The sequence below is a fragment of the Mustelus asterias genome, chromosome 17, assembly GCF_964213995.1.
Source record: "Mustelus asterias chromosome 17, sMusAst1.hap1.1, whole genome shotgun sequence".
Lineage (NCBI taxonomy): Eukaryota > Metazoa > Chordata > Chondrichthyes > Carcharhiniformes > Triakidae > Mustelus > Mustelus asterias.
This window is the reverse complement of record NC_135817.1, coordinates 74,187,087-74,212,331: the sequence shown is the minus strand read 5'-3', so window position 1 is coordinate 74,212,331 and position 25,245 is coordinate 74,187,087. Positions and strand designations below refer to the sequence as shown.

The following is a 25,245-nucleotide window of genomic DNA, read 5'->3' as shown; positions in this document are numbered from 1 at the left end:
TGAACATGGGTGAATAGAGTTTTTTGTGAGCACAAATTTATGTAGGGTGCAAGATAGGAGACTTGTCAGGAAAGCTTTGGAATAATCAAGTTTGGATGTTTCATAGGTATGGATAAGAGTTCAGCAGCAGATGATCTGAGGCAAGGCAGATTTGGGCAATATTGCAGAGGTGGAAGTCGGCAGTTTTGGTGTTAGACTGGATATGTGGTAGAAAACTTACTGCAGGGTCAAACACAACACTAAGGTTGCCAATGTGCTGTTTCTGCCAGGGCGAGGGATTAAATCAGTGACCAGGGATTCTGTTGGGGACCGAAAACAGTGGCTTTAGTCTTCCCAATAGTTTATAAGAGGAAATTACTGTTGATCCACTACAAAAATGTCAAACAAGCAATAAGACAGATCAGGGACGATGGAGGAGGTCGGGAGACATGGTAGTGAAGTAGAGTCGAGTGTTGTCAGCATACATGTGCAATCTAACATGTTTTCGGATGATGTTGCTGAGGAGCAGCATGTAGGTGATAAGTAAAATAGATCCATGTGGGACTCCAGAGGTAGTGTTTTAGGAGTGGGAAGAAAAGCTTTTGGAAGTGATTCTCTGATTATAATTGAAAAAATAAGAATGGAACCAAGTTGGTTCCAAGTTGTGTGAGGATGATGTGAACAACTGTGTTGAAGACTGCAGACAAATTAGGAAGGATGAGGAGAAATGGTTCATCATGGTAACAGTCATACAGAATGCTCTTTACAACCTTGATATGACCACTTCTTGGCAAGAGTAGAAATCTGGGGGGGGGGAGGGGGGGGGGGAGATGGGCACTGGTTTCAGCTAGGAGAGGGTCTGCAGTGTTAGTTAGGGTTGTACTGGGGGCAATGAGTGGGGAATGGCATGCTCAGAGACATGACTGGGGTAGAGTAGGGGTGTTAGTGTCCTCAATGCTATATTTGGGGAGGACTGTTACAGATTGACATAAGCCTCTTGGGAGTGGAATAAGAGGAGTGCTGAGTGAAGAAGTGCCTCAAGTTACATTGCTGAGTTGGCAATTACTGTTCTAGTTCCAGTCTAGGTGGGAGGAGGGCATGTCATTTCAGTCTCCATCTTTCCCTGGATGCTGTGTGCAGGCCATGATCGAAGCATCACGCACCTGGGTCCATGGGGTTTTTAAGCATCATAATGGAGCACAGCTAGTACACTCAGTCAGGGGAGGCATCTGCAGCCTTCAGATGGGGAAAAGGCATTATGTGGGTATCTGGGCGGTGGGAAAGGGGAGTGGATGGTTGTATATGTTTAACTGTGTAAGTGACCTCAAGATGGGCAGGTGGAGCCTAGGCATATCCACTTCAAAATGTTCAATGGCTAACAAGTGGATATGCACCACAAACGCAATGGGAATCACAGGATACAGGGAGAGGATTGAGAGGTCTGTGGGAGAGGAAAATCTAAACATTAAGCCCCTCTGGAATGATGGGAGGGTTTTCCATTCTCTAAGCTGGTCTGGCTGTGAGAGTTCTGCACCACTACCTTCCAACCTGCAGAATGGTGCAGTACAAAATTAAAATAAGGAGGCACACTACCTGTGAAGGCAGATTAGAGGACATGTGCATGCACTGGCGGCGGTTGGGGAGGTGCGATTAAAAGGGCATCCAACTGAACTGTGCATTCCCTAATGAGGGAGATACAGCTGAGGCATATCAGGAGCCTTTCAATGACAATGAAGTGAAGCAGTGATGCTCATTCATGCGAGACTAATCCAGCAAAGTGCCACTAATTCATCTTTTCTTTCTGTTTGTGGCTTGAAAATTCTCCAGAGTAATTGGGAGACTGGACAAACTTCAGAAGGCTATTAGAAAGTTGGTCCAGGATGGTTCATAGAAGAGGACCCTCAGCCACCCTCTCCCCTCAAATAATCTAATTTTCTGACTCAACATTCACTTTCATGTTTATTCCAAAGACTGTAGAATTGGCATGCAATGAATGAGAATTGCAGTGCTTGGGCTGAAAACGGCACAGCCAAGCGCTTGGCCGAAGCAATACCATAGCAGCCGGTCATGTTGAAGGTGCGGGGAATTTGGTACAAACCGCAGACTCACTATCATTTCAGTGGCAGGTACTTTCCGACATGGGAACAAAGCCCTTGAACCCACGTTCACTGATGAGCCATTGACAGAAAGGACCTTTGGAGACTAATGCTGACACTTGTCTGTTTCTCATTGATACTGCAGAGAGGAGACCATCAGGAAGATGGAGCCTGGATTTATCACTGCTTGCATTATCGCTTACAATCTTCTCCTTCTCTCCTGCCTGTAACAGAGGTGCTTAGATTGCCAAGGGCCAACAGGGCCCCCTCTGGACTCAATGGACAAGACTTGCAGAGGCAACATGGGTAGGTGGCTCACAAGACCCAGGGTCTACAGAACTCACATCTCTTATCTGCAGATGAGCAAGAACCAGTGTTGCCGACGACTTTGCATGTCCAGGGATCTAGTGACTCACATTTGCCCCATTCTCCAGGAATTGGTGCCACGGGGATTGGGTGGGCTTCCAGGGCTCCACTGGGGACCTCTATGGGGTCTCAAGCATCCATGCACTAATGCATTCATGAAGTCTCAGACATCCTTTTGCCAAGGCCCATAATTACGTAATTGTCAACAGAGATCAAACAAGCCAGAATTCCAGAGCAGTGGGCTTCATTGAGATCGCCAGGTTCCCACAGGTGCAGGTAGCCATCAACTGCACTCATGGCAATAAAAGCTCCATGGCAATAGGCACAGCTATACATAAACTGGAAAGGCTACCATTCGTTCAGTGTACAGGTGATCTGCAAGTTTGTGCCAGATATCCAGGAAGCATCCATGACAAATACATCTTGAGTAGATCACAGACCCCAAACAAGAAATCATACAGGATCCTTGTTGACAAAGGGTACCACAAAAGACGTGGCCAATGACAGCCATGCGTCAGCCTCAGACTCTTGCCGAAAGAAGGTACAACGAGGCTTGTACTACTACTTGAACATTGTTGGAACACACCACAGACATCCTAAAGATGCAATTCCAATGCCTAGACAGATCTGGCGGAGCACTCCAGTATAGTCCCAAGAGGGTCTCATAGATCATCATGGCTTGAGACAAGGCCTGCTATGAATCCATTGACAGATGATTCAGTTGTCTGTGGTGCAGTCTTCCAAATCACACTGACATCTGCCAAACTAAGTTAGGAGTCCGGGCTGCATATTTCCTCACCTTACTACGGATGCATACCACTTGAGCATGAAGACGTCAAACATTTACCTGCCAGATATTGAAATGCCTCTTCTTGAACACAGACATTGTGCCCTCATGGCCAGCCTTGGCCCTTGCGAATTCCAAAATGCTCAGACAATATGAAGCCATCGGGGGCATGCATTATTGCAAATAAAGTGCACACTTCAGCTTCAGCACATCCTTGCTACTATCCCATTGCTCCCCTCCACACCTAAAGCTAAGGTGTGCACTTCCAGAACATTCTCAAAGGCTCTACTGCCCAGCAGAAATCACCATTTGGAACTAGTGCTAGTGACCCCGCAATAGACACAATTACAGGATGAGAGACACTCAGGTTGGGCGTTTGAACACCAGTTCATTAATGTGGCAGAGTTTTGTCAGCTTTAGTTGGCAAGTTGCTCCCACTCATTGGTGAGCTTAGCAGATGAACACAGTCTAAAACTTTTCTGACTGACAGCAGCAAACACGAGCCCTTAGTGTAGGCTCAGAACATGAAATCCCTGCTGACAGAAAGGCAACACATGGAGTTGCACAATATATGAGCCTTGTCCAAGTGTGAACACACCTGTCTTTAAACACTACGTTTTCAACTTGCAGGAGTGCAGACAATTTGGAGAACAGCTCCACCTCATCCTTACAAGAGTAAGTATGACTTACCCTACAAAGCATCTGAATAAGGTTTGTTCAACAACCACATTTAACATTAAGGTGGAGGCATCGGAGAATGGTATGGAAGAGGGCCACACACTGTGGTGATATGGAAGCAGACTGCACAGATGAAAGCGCCTTAATAGTGACATCTGCGATAAGTGGGGAGGGACCAAGGTATTATGTGATTGACAGCAACACAGCTCATCATAAGAAGGAGGCATACACAAAAGATGTGAAATGAGTGTGATTCTATTTACATTTGTGTATATTATAAATATGCTGTTAAACCCCCATGTCATTGTTGTGCTCCTAACTCTTGTAACTTTCCTCATCCTACCACTACATCTTGGTGTTTCCCTGACATCCACAGTGGAGGTGGAGACAATGCTGACTGCTGCAACCTGTTGTCTGTGATGACCTTGGTGAGGATCTTCTGGAGGGCTGAGACCTGGAGGGCCCCGGACTGCTTTGGCTGTCCCCCTGTGTGGCAGGTGCGCACTCATTGGACTGTGGAGCTGGAGGTGATGGGATCACAGGAAGAGGGGATTTGAATTGGCTGGAAAGTCCCAGAGCCACCTGGATGGATGGCCTCGGAGTATCCAGCTGCTGGTCCTCCACCCTATGGTTGCCCTGGGGCCCTTGGTCGACAACTTGAAGGGGCAGCTGGAGTGAGATTTAAGTGCCCTGTCTCTCCCTCGTGTAGCAACAGATTGATGCCACCAAAGCTGCAGCAATAGAGCACTACTCCTGCAACAGTACAGGATCAATGCCCTGGCCCAAGGTTTCCACAGTGGTTGCCAGCCTCCCAGTGTTGACCTTGGTGCTTTGGCATGCTGACGCTATCATCTCAAACCAAACGCGGATGGACTCCTCCATTGTGCGTTGCAATCTGAGGATTACAGCTGACATTCCTTCTTAATGTTCCTGTGATTGTCACTGCAGCTTTGAATCCGGAAGCTTATCATCCTACTCCGCCTCCACAGAATTGTGTCCTCCAGCAGTCCTCTGAGTGCCGGCAATCTGGGATGTTCCTGCCTCTACCTGTTGAAGAACAGACTTTGTGATGTGCTCACCAGATCGTGATCGCAAACCTGCTCTAGAACTAGGTCCCACTGAGATGTGTGTTTCTGTGCTAGTGCAGGGTATGGGTTAGCGCCATGATGGGTTTTCTGTTGTGGTTTCCTCGGGTTCCTGCTGAGTGGTGTCCATGGGGCTGGTGAAGAGCGACTGGTTTGTGGATGCCCCTAGGATCCCCTGGGTGCTTATGAAAGAAAAGGGAGATTATAAGTGCATCTAAAACAGATAAAAGCACTCACAGTATGGTTGTCTGAGTGATGAGCTGATACAGGATCCTCACTTGGGTGTGCGCTGCCCACCTCGCCATCAGCACAAGCACATTCAAAATCCTCTATGTCTAGCTCTATGGCTCATTTTCAAACTCCATGAGGACCTTGAGTTTGGGCACTCCACCTCTGACATGGGACTTCTCCCTTTTATTGTGCGCGAGCTTGTCCTGCATGAAGACAAACAGAGAGAGTGAGCAAGATGCATGCCAGGGCATATTATAAGGATGTCTGGAATCTGAGAGTGTTTTTTATTTCCTTTATCATGTGGGCATCACTGACTAGGTCAGCATTCATTGCCGATCCCCATTAGCCCTTGAGAAGGTGGTGATGCCCTACCTTCTTGAACTGCTGCAATCCCTGAGGTGTAGGTACATGCACAGTGTTGTTAGAGACGGACTTCCAGGATTTTGACCCAGAGGGAGTTCCACTATCTTGAATGGAGCCATCGATGGGATGAGAATGCAAGCTCCAGATGGAGATGTGAGTGTCTCCGTGAGAATGAGGGTTAATGTCCCTTAGCTGGCAGTGAGTGAGATTCCAGTGAATGTGTGATGGGTTTGAGAGTGTATTAGTTGAGAATGCTGAGATGGTTGCCTTACCCTGACAGCATAGATAAGATAACTCATCCTCTTTCTGCACTGGATGGCTGACCTCTCCAGCGTTGGCACTGACTACTGCTGCCACCGCCTTCCAAGCCAGACTGGTGAATTAGCTATACCTTTGCTTGCATGTCTCTCTTTTTTCAGTAATATCCAAGTCCTGTACCATCAAGCAACTATTTCTAGCATCAGTGGTGATTTGTTTTGTAAAATGGAAATTCTGCTCATTTCAAGCTGCTTGGTATCTAAGAAAAACAAACTTAAATTTTCTTCTTAATTATGCAAGCTGACCTATTTTAAATTAGTTTTGGTTTCTGGTCAAGATTTTGACTCATCTCTATTTACTGTATATTGTTGGAAGCCTTACTGAAAATCACTTGGCTTGGGAAGGTTAAAGTTGTTATATTAAGGCAATCCTCCAGTCAGTTTTATTGCTAATATTGTGAACAGTCTTAAGAACATAAGAAATAAATGCAAGACTAGCTCATTTTGCGCTCAAACCTTCAACTGGCTTGTCCCTTGTTACAATTTTTTAAAACTTTTTGTTCAATAATTTCATTAAAGTAAGTTACTGAAAATTGTTAAGAGATTATCCTACCTCCAGCCCACATGAAAGACTATTGGCTGCCCGGCTCTTGATTCTGCATTTTGTTACTCCTATTTTTCCTACAGCTCATTACAAAATCGTAGCTGGGAACAACTATAATTACCCCAGCTGCAACACTGAAACATCATGGAACACTGCCCATTTTAATACAGTAAGTTAACTGTGAAATTTACCATTTGTTACACTTATTTCAGATCATGTCAATGGAGTCTGCACAAGCCCTATTTCTCAACCATGCAATACCGGGAAGCGCCTTTCCATTGCTGATACTTCAAAGCTGAACCGTCGTGGACCAGGCCGACCGCCTTTTCGAAAAGCACAATCAGCTGCCTGCATGGATGTCTCTCTGCCTGTCACCCACACAGAAGGTGTGTGTGAGTGTATATATGTATATGTAGACACATGTGACTTTAAGAGTTCCCAGTTGACTGCGGTGACCTGAAATCCAGGAATAGCAAATACATTACTTTCAAATAGGAACTAGCAGCTGGAAACAATACAACTCCTAACACTGATGATAATTTGTGGAGTTATGGGAATAGGGCCTGGGTGGGTTGTTGTTGGTTACAGACTCGATGGGCCAAAGGGCTTCCTTCTGTACTGTAGGGATTCTATAATATAGTAAATAGTTTAGCTATCTAGTGACAACACAGATACCCAGGCCATCAGATACCAAATAGTGATTCCATTTATGTCGAATTAGCAGTTGTACCACCAGTGAAAATTCTTACTTTGCTTAAAATAACTCAGTTTAAAATCCAAGCCAATGGCTTCGCATCATAGTAGCTTAAGTCAAAATATTTCCTGACGTTACCGGAATTGATAGTCAAATGGAGTACTGCCAAGAAAGAAAACTCACTCCTACTTTGAAAATTCTACTAATCAGAAATTTGTTCATCAACATGATCCTCTGCTATGCTTTTCTTGTGAGTTTTTTAAGCTTATTTAGATCTGGACAATATGTCTTATTGTCATAATTTTTCATCTTAGAGTAATCCCTGCTGAGAAAATCAGATTCAAACCTAGTTATATTTATCAATTTAAAAATAAAAATATAAGTTCCAAGTATGATGCATCATCATTCAGAATATTTCAATGAAAGAAACTGTAATTTGTTCTGAGTTGCATAGATAATACCCTGGTATAATTAATTCTACATTTAAAAAAACCAGTAGGATTGATTGGAAAAGGCAGGAGAATGGGGATGAGAAAAATATCAGCCATGATTGAATGGCGGAGCAGACTCGATGGGCCGAGTGGCCTAATTCTGCTCCTATGTCTTATGGATAGCTATGGATGGTCTATGCTAACCTGGCCCCAGACTTACCTTCATCTGTGTTACAGGACTTCCTTCTGGGACTACCTGCAATCCCAGCCACGTCCACAGCTCTTGGTGCTGCTGGTGGAACCACAGAGCTGCCAGCTGTTTGATTGGCCAGCAGCTGTTGGAGGCAGGACTTCCTCCCAGATGGCTGTGGAGGGTTCACCTCAAACCATTTTACAGTCGTTTAATGCCTCCCGGACAAGCCTGCCAAGCAGAGACAAGTTCATCCTTGACTTCTTTGTCAGGGGTGGGATCCGGTTCCCCAGCATTAAATTTTGTCCCATGAGTTGTGTTATGCATGTGTTTTATCATCCTAAGACCTGAATGATAGTTAATTTATATAATAATTGACTAATATTTGCCAAAAATTCCACTGTAATGATATTATAGTAGATGGCATGGTGGCACATTGGTTAGCACTGCTACCTCACAGCACCTGGGACCATCAATTTCAGCCTCGGGTGACTGTGTGGAGTTTGCACATTCTCCCCGTGTCTGCGTGGGTGTCCTCTGGGTGCTCCGGGTTCCTCCCACGGTCCAAAGAACAAAGAAAATTACAGCACAGGAACAGGCCCTTCGGCCCTCCAAGCCTGCACCGTCCATGCTGCCCGACTTGGCTAAAACCCCCGACCCTTCCGGAGACCATATCCCTCCCTTCCCATCCTATTCATCTATTTGTCAAGACACCCCTTAAAAGTCACTATCGTATCTGCTTCCACTACCTCCCCTGGCAGCGAGTTCCAGGCACCCACCAGCCTCTGCATAAAAAAACTTGCCTCGTACTTCTCCTTTAAACCTTGCTCCTCGCACCTTAAACTTGTGCGCCCGAGTAATTGACTCTTCTACCTTGGGGGAAAAAGCTTCTGACTATCCACTCTGTCCATGCCCCTCAGGTCGTCCCTCAACCTCCATTGTTCCAATGAGAACAAACCAAATTTCTCCAACCTCTCCTCATAGCTGATGCCCTCTATACCAGGCAACATCCTAGTAAATCCTTTCTGTACCCTCTTCTGGTAGTGTGGCAACCAGAATTGAACACTATATCCCAAGTGCAGCCTAACTAAGGTTCTATAAATCTGCAAGATGACTTGCCAATTTTTAAACTCAATGCCCCTTATTGTCAGGGGGATTAGCAGGGTAAATATGTGGGGTTATGGCAGATGGGGCCTGGGTGGGATTGTTGTTGGTGCAGGCTTGATGAGCCGAATGGCAGCCTCTGTAGGGATTCTGTGATATAAATGAAGGCTGATTGAAGTAACTGGTGAACTTAATTCATATTTATGTGCAGTGTTCCTGAAGGAATATCATACTTTTGTGCGAAAATCCTACTGCTATACTAATAGTAATATGGTGAACTTTGTTTAAGTGATTTTGTGTTTAGATAGTTATCACTGAGATTTAAGGCATTTTTCTCCACTTTGAAACCTGACCTTCAAGGACAAAGATGCAAAAATATTGCCAAGCATTGCAGCTCACGGTGGTCAAAAGAAATCATGTGAAAATTAACATACTCTTGTTAAGGTACTTCCAATGGCCATAAATATTGCAGATGTCAACATTTTTCAAATTAATTCTGTGTCTTACAAAATTTAAAAGTAAGGGGTCTCCCATTTAAGATGGAGATGAAGGGGAAGTTCTCTCAGAGGATCATTTGTCTACACACTTTTCTTTCACAAAGAGCAGTGGAGGCTGAGTCATTGAATATTTTCATGGTTGAGTTAGACAGATTTTTGATTGACAGAGTCGAGGGTTATGAGTAGACAGGAAGGAAAGTGGAATTAAGGTGACAGTCCAATCAATCATAATTTTATTGAATGGCGGAGAAGGCTCAAGGGGCCTACTTTTCCTATTTCTTATGTTTTTATTTTCTTAACAGGAGTCATTATATAGTACAAATAGAAATTCCCTTTTGGTTAAAATTTAAATCTAACAATGTCTACAAGGATCAATGTGTGAAAAAAATAGCTTATATTTATGGACAGTAGTTGCTTTCATATTCCTAAACTGTCAATTAATTGCATTTGAAATGTAGTGACTGTGTCAAATTGTATGTCGGGAGATTATGTTGATGAAACTATTACAGGATGAATTCTCCAAATGCTGATAGGTAAATAATAAATGCCACTACTGCATGTATTTTTGCTTTCTTTCACACCTTTTCATGAGAAAAGGCAAATTCTAAAAAAGTACCAAAATACTCCTGACAAAATGTGATCTCTGCTTAATTTTTCTCTCCTCTTCCTCACTGGCATGATGGCACAGTGGTTAGCACTGCTGCCTCACAGCGCCGGGTTTGATTCCTGGCTTGGGTTACTGTCTGTGTGGAGTTTGCACTTTCTCTCCGTGTCTGTGTGGGTTTCCTCCAGGTGTTCCGGTTTCCTCCCACAATCTGAAAAATGTGCTGGGTAGGTGGATTGGCCATGCTAAATTCTCCCTCAGTGTACCTGAACAGGCGCCGGAGTGTGGCGACTAGGGGATTTTCACAGTGACTTCATTGTAGTGTTAATGTAAGCCTATTTGTGACTAATAAATAAACTTTACTTTAACTTTACTTTTTTACTCCATGCTTGGCTGATCTAAAACCTTCTCAAAGAATGATTATTCATAGTCATTGAATCAGTTGTATTTTTACCTAGGAAATTTTACTGGTGGCATAACCTGTTTATTTATTATTCTATACCTTTATCCTTTTCTTATTTTCCATTTGCTGTTTTCTCACACAAAAAGTATGAATGTTCCTGCTCATCTTTTGAGATGCACTACTATTTGTATACTGAAAGTAGCTTTTGTACTGATCATATTTCCATACTGGAACTAAATAGTCCATATATTTATTCAGGTTATTTATTTTATTAGTCTATGGAGATTTTCTGTTTCATACATGTTTTGTTTCCCATCTCATTCGATAAAAGTAGTGTCCTTATTTCCATAGTTGAGAGGCTCTCCTCTCAAATTTAGTTTTGTGAGTTTCAAAAGATATTTTACGAAAATGTGTTGTCAAAGTTTATGCAAATTTGCATGAAAAATATTGTATTTAATGTTATTGAATGAAAATACAATACCAATATACTATATAGTGTAATACCATTTAAGTTTAATATTGGACAGGAGGTTTAAATGCTGCAATTTAACATAGAACGCTGTTTAATTAATTACATCCTGATTTGTTGCAGGTATTGGCTGAGAATACTACCCAAAGATCCTTCCTGTAGTTGAGGAATTTTTATGTTCTTTAACGGCCAAATTTGCCAAAATAATACATGCAGTTGCAGTGCACAGGACTGGCACCCAGAAGTGGGTGACTTTCTTACACCTGCCCCTGCTGTTCAAGTACGCCATATAAAAAAAGAATTATACAAACTTGGGGCAGAGTGTGTGTTTCCAACCAGTGAGGCCCAAAGTGAATGTGCAGCTCACCCAATTGGTGCTGGAGGGTGGGAAGTGTGGTATCTAAATTCATTGGCCGTGACCCAGAAGGAGGTCATAGCCACTCATTGAAAGTGCCACCTGAGACAGGCACTGTCAGGTGACCCAGCAAATGTGCGCCTTCTAATAGAAGGAAATTTTAGATTGAGGATATAGTGTCAGGCTATTTTTTGAGGTAAGTGTAAATGTTTTTAATATTTCTCTCAGATGTCGAAGTCTAAGTTGTTTCTTGCCATAGGGGCATTCAATGTGAACATGAACATGTTTTCTAGATCTTAACATAGAGAAACTGTCTAGTTATAGCATGTTTTCCTCCATAGATGGCCAAGACAATGGAGCGAGGGGAGGCAGGAAAGAAGGGCAAAAGCAGCCTCAAGGTTTGATGAAGAATCTCTCCATGCCCTCCTCCAGATTGTGTCCACCAAGCGTGAACAACTAAAACCAGTTGATGGGAAGAGCATAGTTCCCCCCAGATGTGCAGCGTGGGTGGAGGTTTCAGAAGGGGGCAGCAGCATAGGGCTAGTGCCTCATACCAGGACACAATGCTAGAAGATGCCAATAACCTCTTGAGGTTGGCCAAATCCTCATTCAGTTTATTCTTGTGGCAGGAAGTTACAGGGTAGTCTGGAGAATGTTGGAGGCTTTTGCAGTGTTTGGAGGTCTACGGCAACATTATGTAGCAATGGCATGCGTCTTAGTACTGATGCCATTCTGAATTTGTTGTTTTGGTTTGGGGGGTGGGGTGACGGTAGGAGAGTGCGGGGGAAACTTGTACACATGAGCAAGATGCAAAGTGGCTGCCAAGCATTGTGCTTGTGCCTCTGTCACTTTGGAGGCAGGCTGATATCAGTTAACCTAACGGTGTTAATCATTCAATGTTACTTCCAGGAGAAGCATGCCCACAATGACAGGGAGAGAGGCAGAACTGGAAATGGTGTCCCTGAGTTGGCCATCATGACACTAGACAAGGAGGAGATTCTCCTGTTCTCCTCAGCTGATTCCTCAAGATGGACAAGATTGGAGGATGACATGTTTATAGGCCTCCTAATAGTAGCTCTATTGTAGGACAGAAAATGAATCCGGAGATAATGAGGGCATGTTTAAAAAAAAAGTCCATTAATCATGGATGCCTTTAATCTTCATGTGGATTGGGAAAATCACATTGGCAGAGTTAGCTGTGAGGAAGACTTCATAGAGTGCATTCAGGACAGTTTCCTAGAACAATATGTTATGGATCCAACCAGAGATCAGGCTACTTTGGATCTAGCAATGTGAAATGAGGCAGGTTTATTAAAACAATCTGAGTAAAAGATCTCCTAGGAAACAGCGTCCATAACATAGTAGAATTTAGTATTCAGTTTGAGAGTGAGAAACTGTGCTAACCTTAAATTAGGGTAATTACAAAGAAATGAGGGCAAAGTTGGCTGGAGTCGACCTGGAAAGGAGCTTAGTAGAACAATAACAGATATTTCTGAAAATACTTCTTGACACAGTCAGGAAAAGGGATTCTAGGAAGGGGATAAATCCACCATAGTTAACCAAGGAAGTTAAAGATAGTATTAGGCTGAAAGAAAAAATATACTAAGTGGCAAAGATTAGTGGTGGGCCAGAGGATTGGGAATGTTTTTTTAAAAAAACAAAAGGTGACCAGAAAAAAAACAGGAAAAGATGAAGCTTGAGGGTAAACTAACAAGTAATATAAAAACAAACAGCAAGAACTTCTTTAAATATATAAAAAGGAAAAGAGTGTTCAAAGTAAACATAAGCCCCTTAGAGAATGAGACTGTAGAAATAATAATGGGGAAACCAGTAAATGGCAGAGAAGTTAAATAAAATACTCTGTGTCAGTCTTCAAGGTGGAAGACACTAATAACTTTCCAAAAATACTAAATAATCAAGGGGCAAGGAAGGGGACTGTGTGTGTGTGAGGGGGGGGGGGGGGGTGGCGTAATAAATGCAATAACTATCAATAGAGAAAAACTACAAGGGATACTAACCAGGTTAAAGGTCAATAAATTCCCAGATTGGAAAACTGCCGATGTAACACCTTTATTCAAAAAGGATGGGGGACAAAAAAGAGCTAACCATAGGCCAGTTAGCTTAACATCTGTCATCAGGAAAATGTTAGAGTCCATTATAAAGGATGTAATAGCAGAGCATTTAAAAATATGTGGCTTCATGAAAGAAAAATCATGTGTGACAAATCCACTAGAATTCTTTGAAGTGGTAATGAACAGGTTATGTAAAGGGGAAGTAGATGTAATATACTTGGATTTCATAAAGCATGCAATAATGTTACACACAAAAGACTACTTAATAAGATAAGAGCCTATAGTGTTGGGGTAGTATATTAGCATGGATAGAGGATTGGCTAACTAATAGAAGACAGAGATTTTGGATAAGAGGTGCTTTTTCGGGATAACCATCTGTAATCTGTGGAGCACCACAGGGATGAGAGCTTATTTACAATATGTATTAATGACGTGGATGAGGGAAGTGACAGCCAGAGGAGGAGCTATCACTACATGTGCTAGCCATTGCCAGAACTACACACAGATACTGGGTCAGTCCAATGCTGAAAGGGCAGCCGTAAGGATGGAAGTTGATATTGGCAGCAGTCTTGCTGGTGTCAGAGACTATCTACAATGAGAAACTCCAATATGTTCCCTTGAAACCATCAAGGATAGTGCTAAAGACATGCAAAGGAGAAGTAGTTCCTCTGAAGAGCTGCGCTGAAGTGACTGAGCTGCTCAATGGACGAACAGCAGATTTGCCACTACACATTGTGAAGAGAAACTACCCAATGTTGATAGGTTGTGCATGGCTGGAGAAGATTCAACTGAATTGGGCTGATGTCCACATGATGACCAATTGAGAATCAGGCCTCACGAAAAAATTTTAAAAGCACACTTTTTTTCAATGGAGAATTAGGAAGCATGAAGCCAATTATAGCCAAACTAAAAGTAAAAAAATGGAAGCCAACCATTGTACATTGAATGTACTATTAGGCCAAAGGTGGAGGCTGACTTGGAGCAACTTGTGAAGACTGGAGTTTTGGAAACTGAAAGCGAGTGGGCCACACTTATTGTTCCAGTCATCACGAAAGATGGATCCATGAGGATTTGTGGGTCACCATAAATCCAATATTATGAGCTGAACAATACCCATTACTTCATAATGAGAACCTTTTTGGAAGACTATGGTCTGAGAGTCCATAAGGACAAGTGTGTTTTTCCAATCTTCCAGTGGGACGTGTGATTGATGCCACTGGTCTTCACAAATCTCCTTCTAAGATTAAGGCCATTACAGAGGCACCTGCACCTCAGAATATAAGCCAGTTACCTTTTTTCCTGGGATTGCTAAATCATTACGGAAGATTTTTCCCATACTTGACAACAATTCTGAAACCATTACATAACCTCTTGTGCCAGAACAGGGCGTGGAAATGATCAGATCAATCCAATAATGCCTTCATGCAAGCCAAAGAAGCATTACTTAAGTCTGAAACCCTCATATACTTTGATCCTCCTTTTACCCTTACAGTTAACTTCTGAGGCATCTCTTTATGGTGTAGGAGTGGTAGTCTCCCACATCATGCCATTGGGTGAAGAAAGACCTATTGCTTTTGCTTCTCAAATTTTGAGCAAAGTTGAGAGTAACTATCCCCAGATTCATAGTCATAGAGATTTACAGCAGGGAAACAGGCCCTTCGGCCCAACTTGACCATGCCGCCCCCTTTTTTTTTTAACCCCCAAGCTAGTCCCAATTGCCCGTGTTTGGCCCACCTCTCTCTATACCTATATTACGCATGTAAACGTTTTTTAAAAGACAAAATTGTACCCACCTCTATTACTACCTCTGGCAGCTTGTTCCAGACACTCACCATCCTCTGTATGAAAAAATTGCCCCTCTGGACCCTTTTGTATCTCTCCCCTCTCACCTTAAACGTATGCCCTCTAGTTTTGGAATCCCATACCTTTGGGAAAAGATATTGACTATCTAGCTGATCTATGCCCCTCATTATTTTATAGACCTCTATAAGATCACTCCTAAGCCTCCTACGCTCCAGAGAAAAAAGTCCCAGTCTATCCAGCCTCTCCTTATAACTCATAAATTTTTTCTGCACTCTTTCTAGCTTAAAAATATCCTTTCTATAATAGGGTGACCAGAACTGTACACAGTATTCCAAGTGTGGCCTTACCAATGTCTTGTACAATTTCAACAAGATGTCCCAACTCCTGTGTTCTATGTTCTGACCAATGAAACCAAGCATGCCGAATGCCGCCTTCACCACCCTGTCCACCTGTGACTCCACTTTCAAGGAGCTATGAACCTGTACCCCTAGATCTCTTTGTTCTATAACTCTCCCCAACACCCTACCATTAACTGAGTAAGTCCTGCCCTGGTTCGATCTACCAAAATGCATCACCTCGCATTTATCTAAATTAAACTCCATCTGCCATTCATCAGCCCATTGGCCCAATTGATCAAGATCCCATTGCAATCCTAGATAACCTTCTTCACTGTCCACTATCATCTGCAAACTTACTAACCATGCTTCCTAAATTCTCATCCAAATCATTAATATAAATGACAAACAACAGTGGAACCAATACTGATCCCTGAGGTTCACCGCTGGTCACAGGCCTCCAGTTTGAAAAGCAACCCTGTACAACCACCCTCTGTCTTCTGTCATCAAGCCAATTTTGTATCCATTTGGCTGTCTCACCCTGGATCTCGTGAGATTTAACCTTATGCAACAACCTACCATGCGGTACCTTGTCAAAGGCTTTGCTACAGTTCATGTAGACAACATCAACTGCACTGCCCTCATCGACCTTCTTTGTTACCCCTTCAAAAAACTCAATCAAATTTGTGAGACATAATTTTCCACTCACAAAGCCATGCTGACTGTCCCTAAGCAGTCCTTGCGTCTCTAAATGCCTGTGGATCCTGTCTCACAAAATACGTTCCAACAACTTACCTACCACAGATGTGAGGCTCACTGGCCTGTTGTTCCCAGGCTTTCCCCTGCAGCCCTTTCTAAACAAAGGCACAACATTTGCCACTTTCCAATCTTCAGGCACCTCATCTGTGACTATCGATGATTCAAATATCTCTGCTCAGGGACCCGCAATTTCCTCCCTAGCCTCCCACAATTTAATGGGAAGCCCTAGGGATCATTTTCTGAGTCAAGAAATTCCATCATTTCCTGTATGGGAGAGGTTGCATTCCTGAGGAACCATCACCCACTCATTACCATTTTTGGGCCATGAAATGGAGATGCTGGCATTGGACTGGGGTGGGCATAGTAAGAAGTCTCAGAACACCAGGTTAAAGACCAACAGGTTTATTTGGAATCAATAGCTTTCGGAAGGCTACTCCTTTATCAGGTGAGTGCTCCAAAAGCTCATGATTCCCAATAAAGCTGTTGGACTTCAACCTGGTGTTGTGAGACTTCTTACTATTTTTGGGCCATGGGAATTCCGTCACTTCCGTCAGCAAGTGGAATGGAAAGATGGGCATTGCCCTTGTCTGCACATACACCATTAAATACCGCCAATCTAATTTACACTGTCACGCGGATAGACTTTCAAGATTACCACTACCTGTTAGTTTTTTAGACAATTAGAAAGGGAATGTTTTCTACTTTATACAAGTAGACAACACTCCAGTGCAAGTGAAAAAATGCACTCAGAGTCACCCTCAGAGTCACCCGCAGAAGTGATGGACATGGTTTTACAAGGAAAATTTTCAGAACTAACACCTAGTCTGAAACCCTACTACTCCAGGAGAATGGAGCTTTCAATCCTCCCTGGTGTCTTCCATGGGGACTCAGAATAACAGTTTCATCACCACTGAGGAAATGGGTGTTAGAGAAGCTATGTGAAGACCACTGTGGAGTCTTATGCATGAAGGAAATAGCAATAAGTTATTTCAGATGGCCTGGACTTTATGTTGAGATCAAAGAAAAGCCTAGAACATGTTATTTGCATACAAAAGTAAGAAACCTGCCACCCTTGGCACCGCTGCATCCATGGAAATGGCGTGAAGAAGCTTGGCAACGTGTGCATGTTTATTTTGCAGGAACCTTTGAAGGACACATGTTTTTAGTAACTGTTTATGCTCATGCCAAATGACCAGAAATCACTGTGATGACATTTACCTCATCTGTGAAGACTATTGAGAGTCTTGGAGAAATGCTTAGATGCCTTGGATTTCCAGAACAGCTGGTAAGCAACAACGAACCTCAATTTGTTTTGCAGGAATTTGAGAACTTCCTACAAGAAAACGGCATTCAGCACTTTACATCTGCACCATTTCACTCTGCTTCTAATGGATTAGCAGAACGCTTCATTCAAACCATGAAAGATGCTTTGAAAGCAACCAAAGTGCAAGGATTGCAGATTCAACACCTTCACAAATTCTTACTGGTCTATCGGAATACCACACATTCTGCAACCAAGACCTCTCCTGCATTAGGCATGATGAAAAGACAGCTGCGTTCTGCTTTCAATCTTCTAAAATCTCCAAAAACCAAGGAGATTGTGTGACAACAACAAACACAAGTGGAATGATGTGAAAGTAAAGCAAAGCACAGGGTTTTCCATCGGGGACAAGGAGTCTTAGAATCATAGAAACCCTACAGTGCAGAAGGAGGCCATTCGGCCCATCGAGTCTGCACCGACCACAATCCCACCCAGGCCCTACCCCCACATATTTACCCGCGAATCCCTCTAACCTACGCATCTCAGGGGCAATTTTAACCTGGCCAATCAACCTAACCCACACATCTTTGGACTGTGGGAGGAAACCGGAGCACCCGGAGGAAACCCACGCAAACACGAGGAGAATGTGCAAACTCCACACAGACAGTGACCCGAGCCGGGAATCGAACCCGGGACCCTGGAGCTGTGAAGCAGCAGTGCTAACCACTGTGCTACCGTACCGTCTTGGCTCGGAATTATTCCTTGGGAGAAATGGGTTCCTGCCACAGTCCTTGCACAAACTGGACTTTTCTCTTACACTGTCCAAACCTCAGATGACATTATCTGGGGGAGATACGTAGACGAGTTACTGGCTGGAAAAACCGATCCGCCAGATTGAAGCCTGTTGAGAATTCTGGTTGAGATGTATCAAGACAGGACTTTCATATGGACCCCTATACCACCAGACACTGTTGAGGAAGTCAACACGCCACCCGCTATTCAGATGCAGAGACAATCTCTATAGTTCTTATGTCAACACTGGTTAAACCAGCCACCACTAACATCAGTGCAAAGATGAAAACACCATAGGTTCCCATCAGTGTGAAAAGGAAAATGCAAGAGGTTTACCACCAACCGTTCCAAGAGCTACAACCTCCAGACTATCTGAATTTGTAGGAGTGACTAGCCCATTGACTATTGTTCGTGTTGAACTTGGTTTGGGATGTTCAAATTAATGGGGGAGGAAATGTTACATATTTATCTTTTGGGCCATTATGGGACCCTGCTATAGTAATGTATGCAAGGAAGTATTCTCGCGAGATTTGACCCGGTTCATGCACGTGCACACATGCAGTTGACGTAAATAGATGTAGAGCAGGAAACAGAGAGAAGCAGGTGACATAAGAGTGAATACACATCATGAATAAAGTTCCATTCGTTTTTACCAAAGTGATCCCAAGTGTCATGACTCCAAATACACAAGAGTGACTGTGGCTCTTGAGAACTTGAGCCTCTTTTTGCATTGTATCTCAGTCATCTGAAGGTAGCACTGACTCTGCCTATTTACACATGGGGCAACATAAGTCCCCTGTGCCTCTGTTGATGACCCATGATGGCTTTATAATGTTCTTGGTCTGGCACAGCTCTGCCATTCTCATGGACCTTCAGTGCATCCTGGACACTCAATTGGCCCTTTTTTCTCTCACTCTCAATCTCCTTCTCGCCTCCTCACTGATGTGTCTCCCAGAGAGACAATTATTTCCATGTTTTCCCGAGTAAGAATGCTGAGGTGCTGGTGAAAAGCCAGAATTGACTCCAGCAGAAAGAATAAGGCCTTGAAATCAGAGAAGTATGAAATGGAATCTCCACCTTTTTATAATGCACTGCCAGCAGTCTCAGCACCCTGAATTGCTGAGTTCAAACACCGGATCAGCTGCTGGAGACTTTAAACCTGTCCATACAAGCTAACTTAAAAAACCAAAAAGCCCACCTGGCATGAAATACTCTCCAAGTGTTTTACTGTAAACACTATATATTATTGGAGTGAATTGAGACATCAATTAACTTAAATGTCCTATTTATTAAATTTGAATAACATGGGCAGAATCCTAATTTCTAGTCCCATCAGCTGTATTGTTCGGATCAGGTATGATGACATTGGGAATGCAACCCAATGTGCCCAATAATACATTGGCCTGAGCATGTAACACTCCTATTTTCACAATATTATTCAGCCCACTGTGTCCTCTTGCAACATATATGCAACTAAATGAGTAACATTTAATGCACAGATAATTCACAAAAAGTTTTTTCTCCACCTTGGTCAGCTTTACTTATATTTGAGACAATGTGGCTGTCATCATTTAGCAATTTGCAGATTGACCTGGGATTAAGACAGGAAATGTCTCACAAACCAGGGCTTTCAGTTACGCCAAATGCAAGTGTGAAATAATATATTCTTTTATCCACAGTTTATGCAATGAAAGACAAAACTGGAAAATGGCCTTGATTAGCTATATCATGCATTTACATATGAACCTTAACCTTAAAAGTTATTATGACATTTTACAACTGGAACATTTTTTCTGCAGCTAAGTTGTTTATTGCAAAGTTCTATGTTCAAGAGGTTTCCATTCTAATTGTCTTTAATGTATCAATATATTGAGTGAATGGCCCTTTCTTTCCCTCCTCACCTCTTAATGGCAGTTTTAGAAATACGGGACAGTAACCACTTTACTAATTGCAATTTAAATACAACTTTTTGGCTCTCTCAGTGACTCAGCAAATTGCCTATTAAGTTGCTGAAACATCGAGATAGAAAATCTGTGGTTTACTTCACAGTTTATGGTTATTTAGTTCATCTTAATGGACTTGGTACTGGGTAATGAACCGGGCCAAGTGTTAGATTTGGTTGTGGGAGAGCACTTTGGAGATAGTGACCATAATTCGGTATCTTTCATTATTGCAACGGAGAGGGATAGAGCCTTACAGCAGGGCAACGTTTATAATTGGGGGAGGGGTAATTATGATGCGATTAGGCAAGAATTAGGGAGCATAAGATGGGTACAGAAACTGTCAGGGAAAGGCACAAATGAACAGTGGAGCTTGTTCAAGGAACAAATACTGCATGTCCTTGATAGGCATGTCCCTGTCAGGCAGGGAGGAAATGGTCGAGTGAGGGAACCATGGTTCACAAAAGAGGTTGAATGTCTTGTCAAGAGGAAAAAGGAAGTGTATGTAAGGATGAGAAAACAAGATTCAGTTGGGTCGCTTGAGGGTTACAAGGCAGCAAGGAATGAGCTAAAAAAATAGGGCTTAGGAGAGCTAGGAGGGGACATGAGAACTCCTTGGCGGGTCGGATCAAGGAAAACACCAAGGCTTTTTACTCTTATGTGAGAAATAAAAGAATGACCAGAGTGAGGTTAGGGCCGGTCAAGGATAGTAGTGGGAACTTGTGCATGGAGTCAGAAGAGATAGGAGAGGCGATGAATGAATACTTTTCTTCAGTGTTTACCAAGGAGAGGGAATGATAGGGAGTGAGATAGCTTGATCTTGGTTTCAGACAAAGCTCGGCACAACATTGAGGGCCGAAGGGCCTGTACTGTGCAGTACTGTTCTATGTATGTTCTATGTTAATTGGGGTATTTTACTTGAATTGCTACACATAACTACAGAAACCATGTACTAGGGAGAAGAAGCATCAACCAGTGTTCCCATTCCAGATCCACTTGCTAGAGATTCATGTTTGTAGCAGTTGGATGAGGACGGGACCAGGCTCGGCTACGAGTCATGGTCAGTCATCCTACACACATCCTTTGTCAAGGTTCGCAAATGAATAATGACTGGGAAATTAAAGGTATACTATGCAACAATGCCAGAGCAAGGGAAAAGGAAGATAAAATTGGGAAGAGAAACGTGGGGTAAAAACTTTGTGGTGGATATTTGCGATTTTAACAGTATAATTGTAACATGGTTTGTTTTCCATACTCCTAGCATAAGCCAAATGCCAACATGCATCAATCCCCCCCGAGTTGGAAGATGATACAGACAGTGAATAATAGTTCCATGATTTTGTTCTGTGATTGGACTACAAAAGTTATAATCCAAGCGAGGGAAGTTTGGAAATGACTGAATTCAAAATAATTAATCTCATACTGAATTCTCCCATTCTTCCTCAAGTCACTGATGGACATCGAGCAGAGGCAGATATAGTTCATGGGGGCCCTGCACTCACCTTCATTTCTGCCCTCACACCCCTCCTGACTCCACTTACCCTCACCCCACAGAATGCAAAGGTGGTTCACCTTCAATTTCCTGCGTTTTTGACTGCCAGATTGATAGGATCACTTCATATTGCTAAAGAAACTGATTTTGATTTTAATGGTATGTCTGAAAGAGCAAGAATTTGCACGGTCAATCCCATATTTTTATCAGCTTCAATTCAAGCTCTGCAAAAACTGGATTAATCTTTTAACTACGAAGCTGTGATTCTGGATTTCAAACAGCACTTATTCTACTCTTCTCCTGTCCATTCCCTCCTCACAAACTCTCCCTCCCCATGGATCCCCAACCACATCACAAACTCTCCCTCCCCATGGATCCCCAACCACATCACAAACTCTCCCTCCCTCCAAAATGCAAGCAGGTCCTCACACACCCTCCCTGCAAGTCTGCAACTCTGGCTATCCCCTCCGCACACACACACTCCTCCCTCGCATTCTTGCCCCCCCACCTCCATCCCCTAACATTCTCACAATCTCACCTCACTCGTCTGGGGTCTTCAAGGCAGCCTCCTGCCTCATTTGCTGTCTCCTTGTGGCTAAGGCTTGACTCGAGCTTTTGTACCTTGCTGTTGCTGGCCTGACCTGGATCAAGTCACAAACCTGCTCACCTTTCACAAAAATGGTAAAATTTTAGCAGCCCCTGCCTCTCCCTTCTCGCTTAGTCACATCTCTGCATTCTTCACACATGCTTACCTCAAGTTAACCATTTGGACAGTTCGGATCAGTGTTTTCTTGCTCTTGCAGACTCACCAATCAGAGTCTGAGTTTGCTCTGCATTGACCCAATCAGCAAATGTAGACTAATCAGGCTCTGATCCGATGCCTAGTGAACTTAGGCATGGAACCACCCCCCTCCACCCCCAATTAGTCAGGGCCCCGTGCCTAGGCATGGTGTGTTTCATTGTAAATTCACCTTTGATGTGGAGCCTGAACAACTAAATAAACAGATTTTGTCAAAATAAGTGACAAACAGCCATTGGCATCAAAGTGCAAGAACAGAATTCCTTAAACTGCTGGATAATTTTGTTGCTGAGAAATTTGTCTTGCTTCTGTAACAGGGCATACAATGCAAGTAACATCTCGTCATGCCTATCTGTTCCTACCTGAAACCCAAGCCAAATTTATTTTCACGTCATTTTAAATGAACTCCATGAAGGTGTGGAACACGGAAAACAGGAATTGAGTGTTATCGTGCTGAGCTGGTGACAAGTAGCATCTTGAAGGGAAGCTGATCCATTAGAGGGATAGGGTCTCAAACATCCCTGTAGTGGTCCAGATACTTTTTGTGGGCTCAGAAGGCCCACCAAAATAAAAACTGAAAATTTGCTGGGTCTTTTTTTACCCAATCTCCAGCAATCTCTTTGAAGTTAACTTTTTAATGCCTGTGCAATAAGAGAGAGCATATGCAGCACAAGCCCCAGCTATTTGTATTTGAATTTCACACTCCGAGTCCTGTAATTGCTGAAGGACCCTATTTTGCATATTTAAGAAATCTGTCACCTGTTTTGAAGGAATGCCTTAAGAATCATCTGAGCCAATATGACTACAAGTATGATTCAGGCACACAGATCATGTTACAATGTTAAGAAGTCTTATATCAATTTTATACAAAAAAAAGTTGGTTGTGAGATGAATTTCTCCCTCATGTCCCCGTTTGTTATCCATGTTTTTGTCCTCTGTTATCCCCTTAAAATCTTTTTTCTTTATTGTGTTATATTTCATTAATAGGAAAAGGCAGCAGACCTTGCAATGTCATCAATTGTGATGCCTATTTATGGTCAGTCACATATGTTGACTTTACCTGGGATGGAAAGACTTTTATTTTCATTGATCAGTTTTCAGGATAGCTGTCAATAGGATCCCTAACAGTGGCAGTATATCTTATTTGAGTTTTAAAAAAATTATATTGGCCAGCTTATTTTTTACAAGAGGATTAATGCAAACTTTGAAGTAGCAGATATGTTCAAGTTCGCAACACATTTACTGCCCCAATTGATAGACCTTGTATGGGAATCTGAATTAAAGATCTTTGAAAATTGTGAATTTTGCTCAGAAAATTACTCTGTTGTTTTTCTAGAAACTTACAATATAATATTGTATTATATTGGAAGGATTGTGCTCATTACTGTCACTCAATAGCAAATGTCGTCAAAGCTTTTATACAGAAATAGGACCATTGCATTAGAAACAGGACTATGTAAAAACATTAAAATATTTGTCCAATTTTTAAAAAATCTACATCTTACAGTCTAAAACAATTTCCCTACACGTTTTGTGAAGGCATTTTTAAACGCCTAAATTTATTATCTTTTTCCTGTACAGAGAATTAAAGTTTTTTAAATGTTTGTCATGAGGTTGTATCCTAAGATAAAAATTTAAAGACTGAAATGTCATGCTGCTCCAACAAACTTACATCTAGACCCAGAGCTTTCATCTAACCTTTTAGTAATGGAGCTGTTCTATCCAGGAAAAAGGAGCGACCCCCAAGTGGAATAACTATTCATTAACAGAAATAACTCTGTACAGGTGAGAACGACTAATTACTTCAACTCAGTCTCCACACAGCCTAGGAGAGCCTGTAGTCAGCCCCAGGATTCACACTCTTCGACCTGATTGGCCGAATAGGTCACATGACCCTCCGAAACCTTGCATCTTAAAGGGGTTTACTATTACATCCCTCACCTTTTAAGTCCCCTATTAACACATAGCAGCAAAAGTTCAACTATTTACAATATAACACCATAAATTAATTCTTTAATATAGTCAGTACATTATAAAGTCAGTCTGTCAGGGGATTTCCTCTCCCTCTGGAAGCCACTCAGCTCAATAGGAGGTGCCTAAGCAGCAGGGATAGACTTGGTTTGACATTCAGAAATCAGACTTGCAATTTGTAAAGGTGCATCAGTGCAAATCACTACTCCAGTTCATACTGGAACACTATTCAATCCTTGTTCAGGCTGACTTGTATCCGTACTGCTTTCAACTGCATCACTGCCGGGCATACTCGGCTGCCCAACTGGTCCTCTGTGCGACTCCCTTCTTCTCAAGTGATCCAAATGCTTCTTCAGTGTTTTACCTTGAACTTTTGCTTCATACAATATTGGGCCCATCCTGGCCACGACAATATTTGGGAACCAACTCTGACCAGTCCCATCATTTTTTACTAGATCATCCACTTCAAATATTCTCCCAGGCTTTGTTGAATCATGATGTTTCTTTTGCACATTTTGTTTTGCCTTCACCCTCACTGTCAAATGTGGAAACACCAGATCCAACCTGATTCGAATATGCCTACCCTTCAGCAACTTGGCAAGGGTTACTCCGGTGATCATGTGTGACATCCAAAGCCATGCTAATTTGGTCTGTAGGGATGCTGATGCTTGCTTTTTCATGGCTGCTTTAAAAGTTTGCATAGACCTCCCAGCCAATCCATTTGAAAAGGAGTGGTAAGGTGCAGTATGTATATACTTATTTGACAATATGAAATGCTCGAAATCTTCACTGGTATATGCTGTTCTATTGTCCAAAACTAAAACTTCT

The 25,245-nt window shown here is 42.7% G+C and overlaps 1 protein-coding gene across 2 annotated transcripts in view; it reads left to right on the top strand.

Moving 5' to 3' along the window:
- The window catches only part of stxbp5l (syntaxin binding protein 5L), a 437,021-nt gene that overhangs the window by 374,146 nt on the left and 37,630 nt on the right, over nt 1–25,245 (top strand). For both annotated transcript variants that reach the window (XM_078232988.1, XM_078232987.1), the window contains one exon: nt 6,659–6,832. In XM_078232988.1, the coding sequence (XP_078089114.1) occupies nt 6,659–6,832 (174 nt within the window). The remainder of the gene's footprint in view (nt 1–6,658; nt 6,833–25,245) is intronic.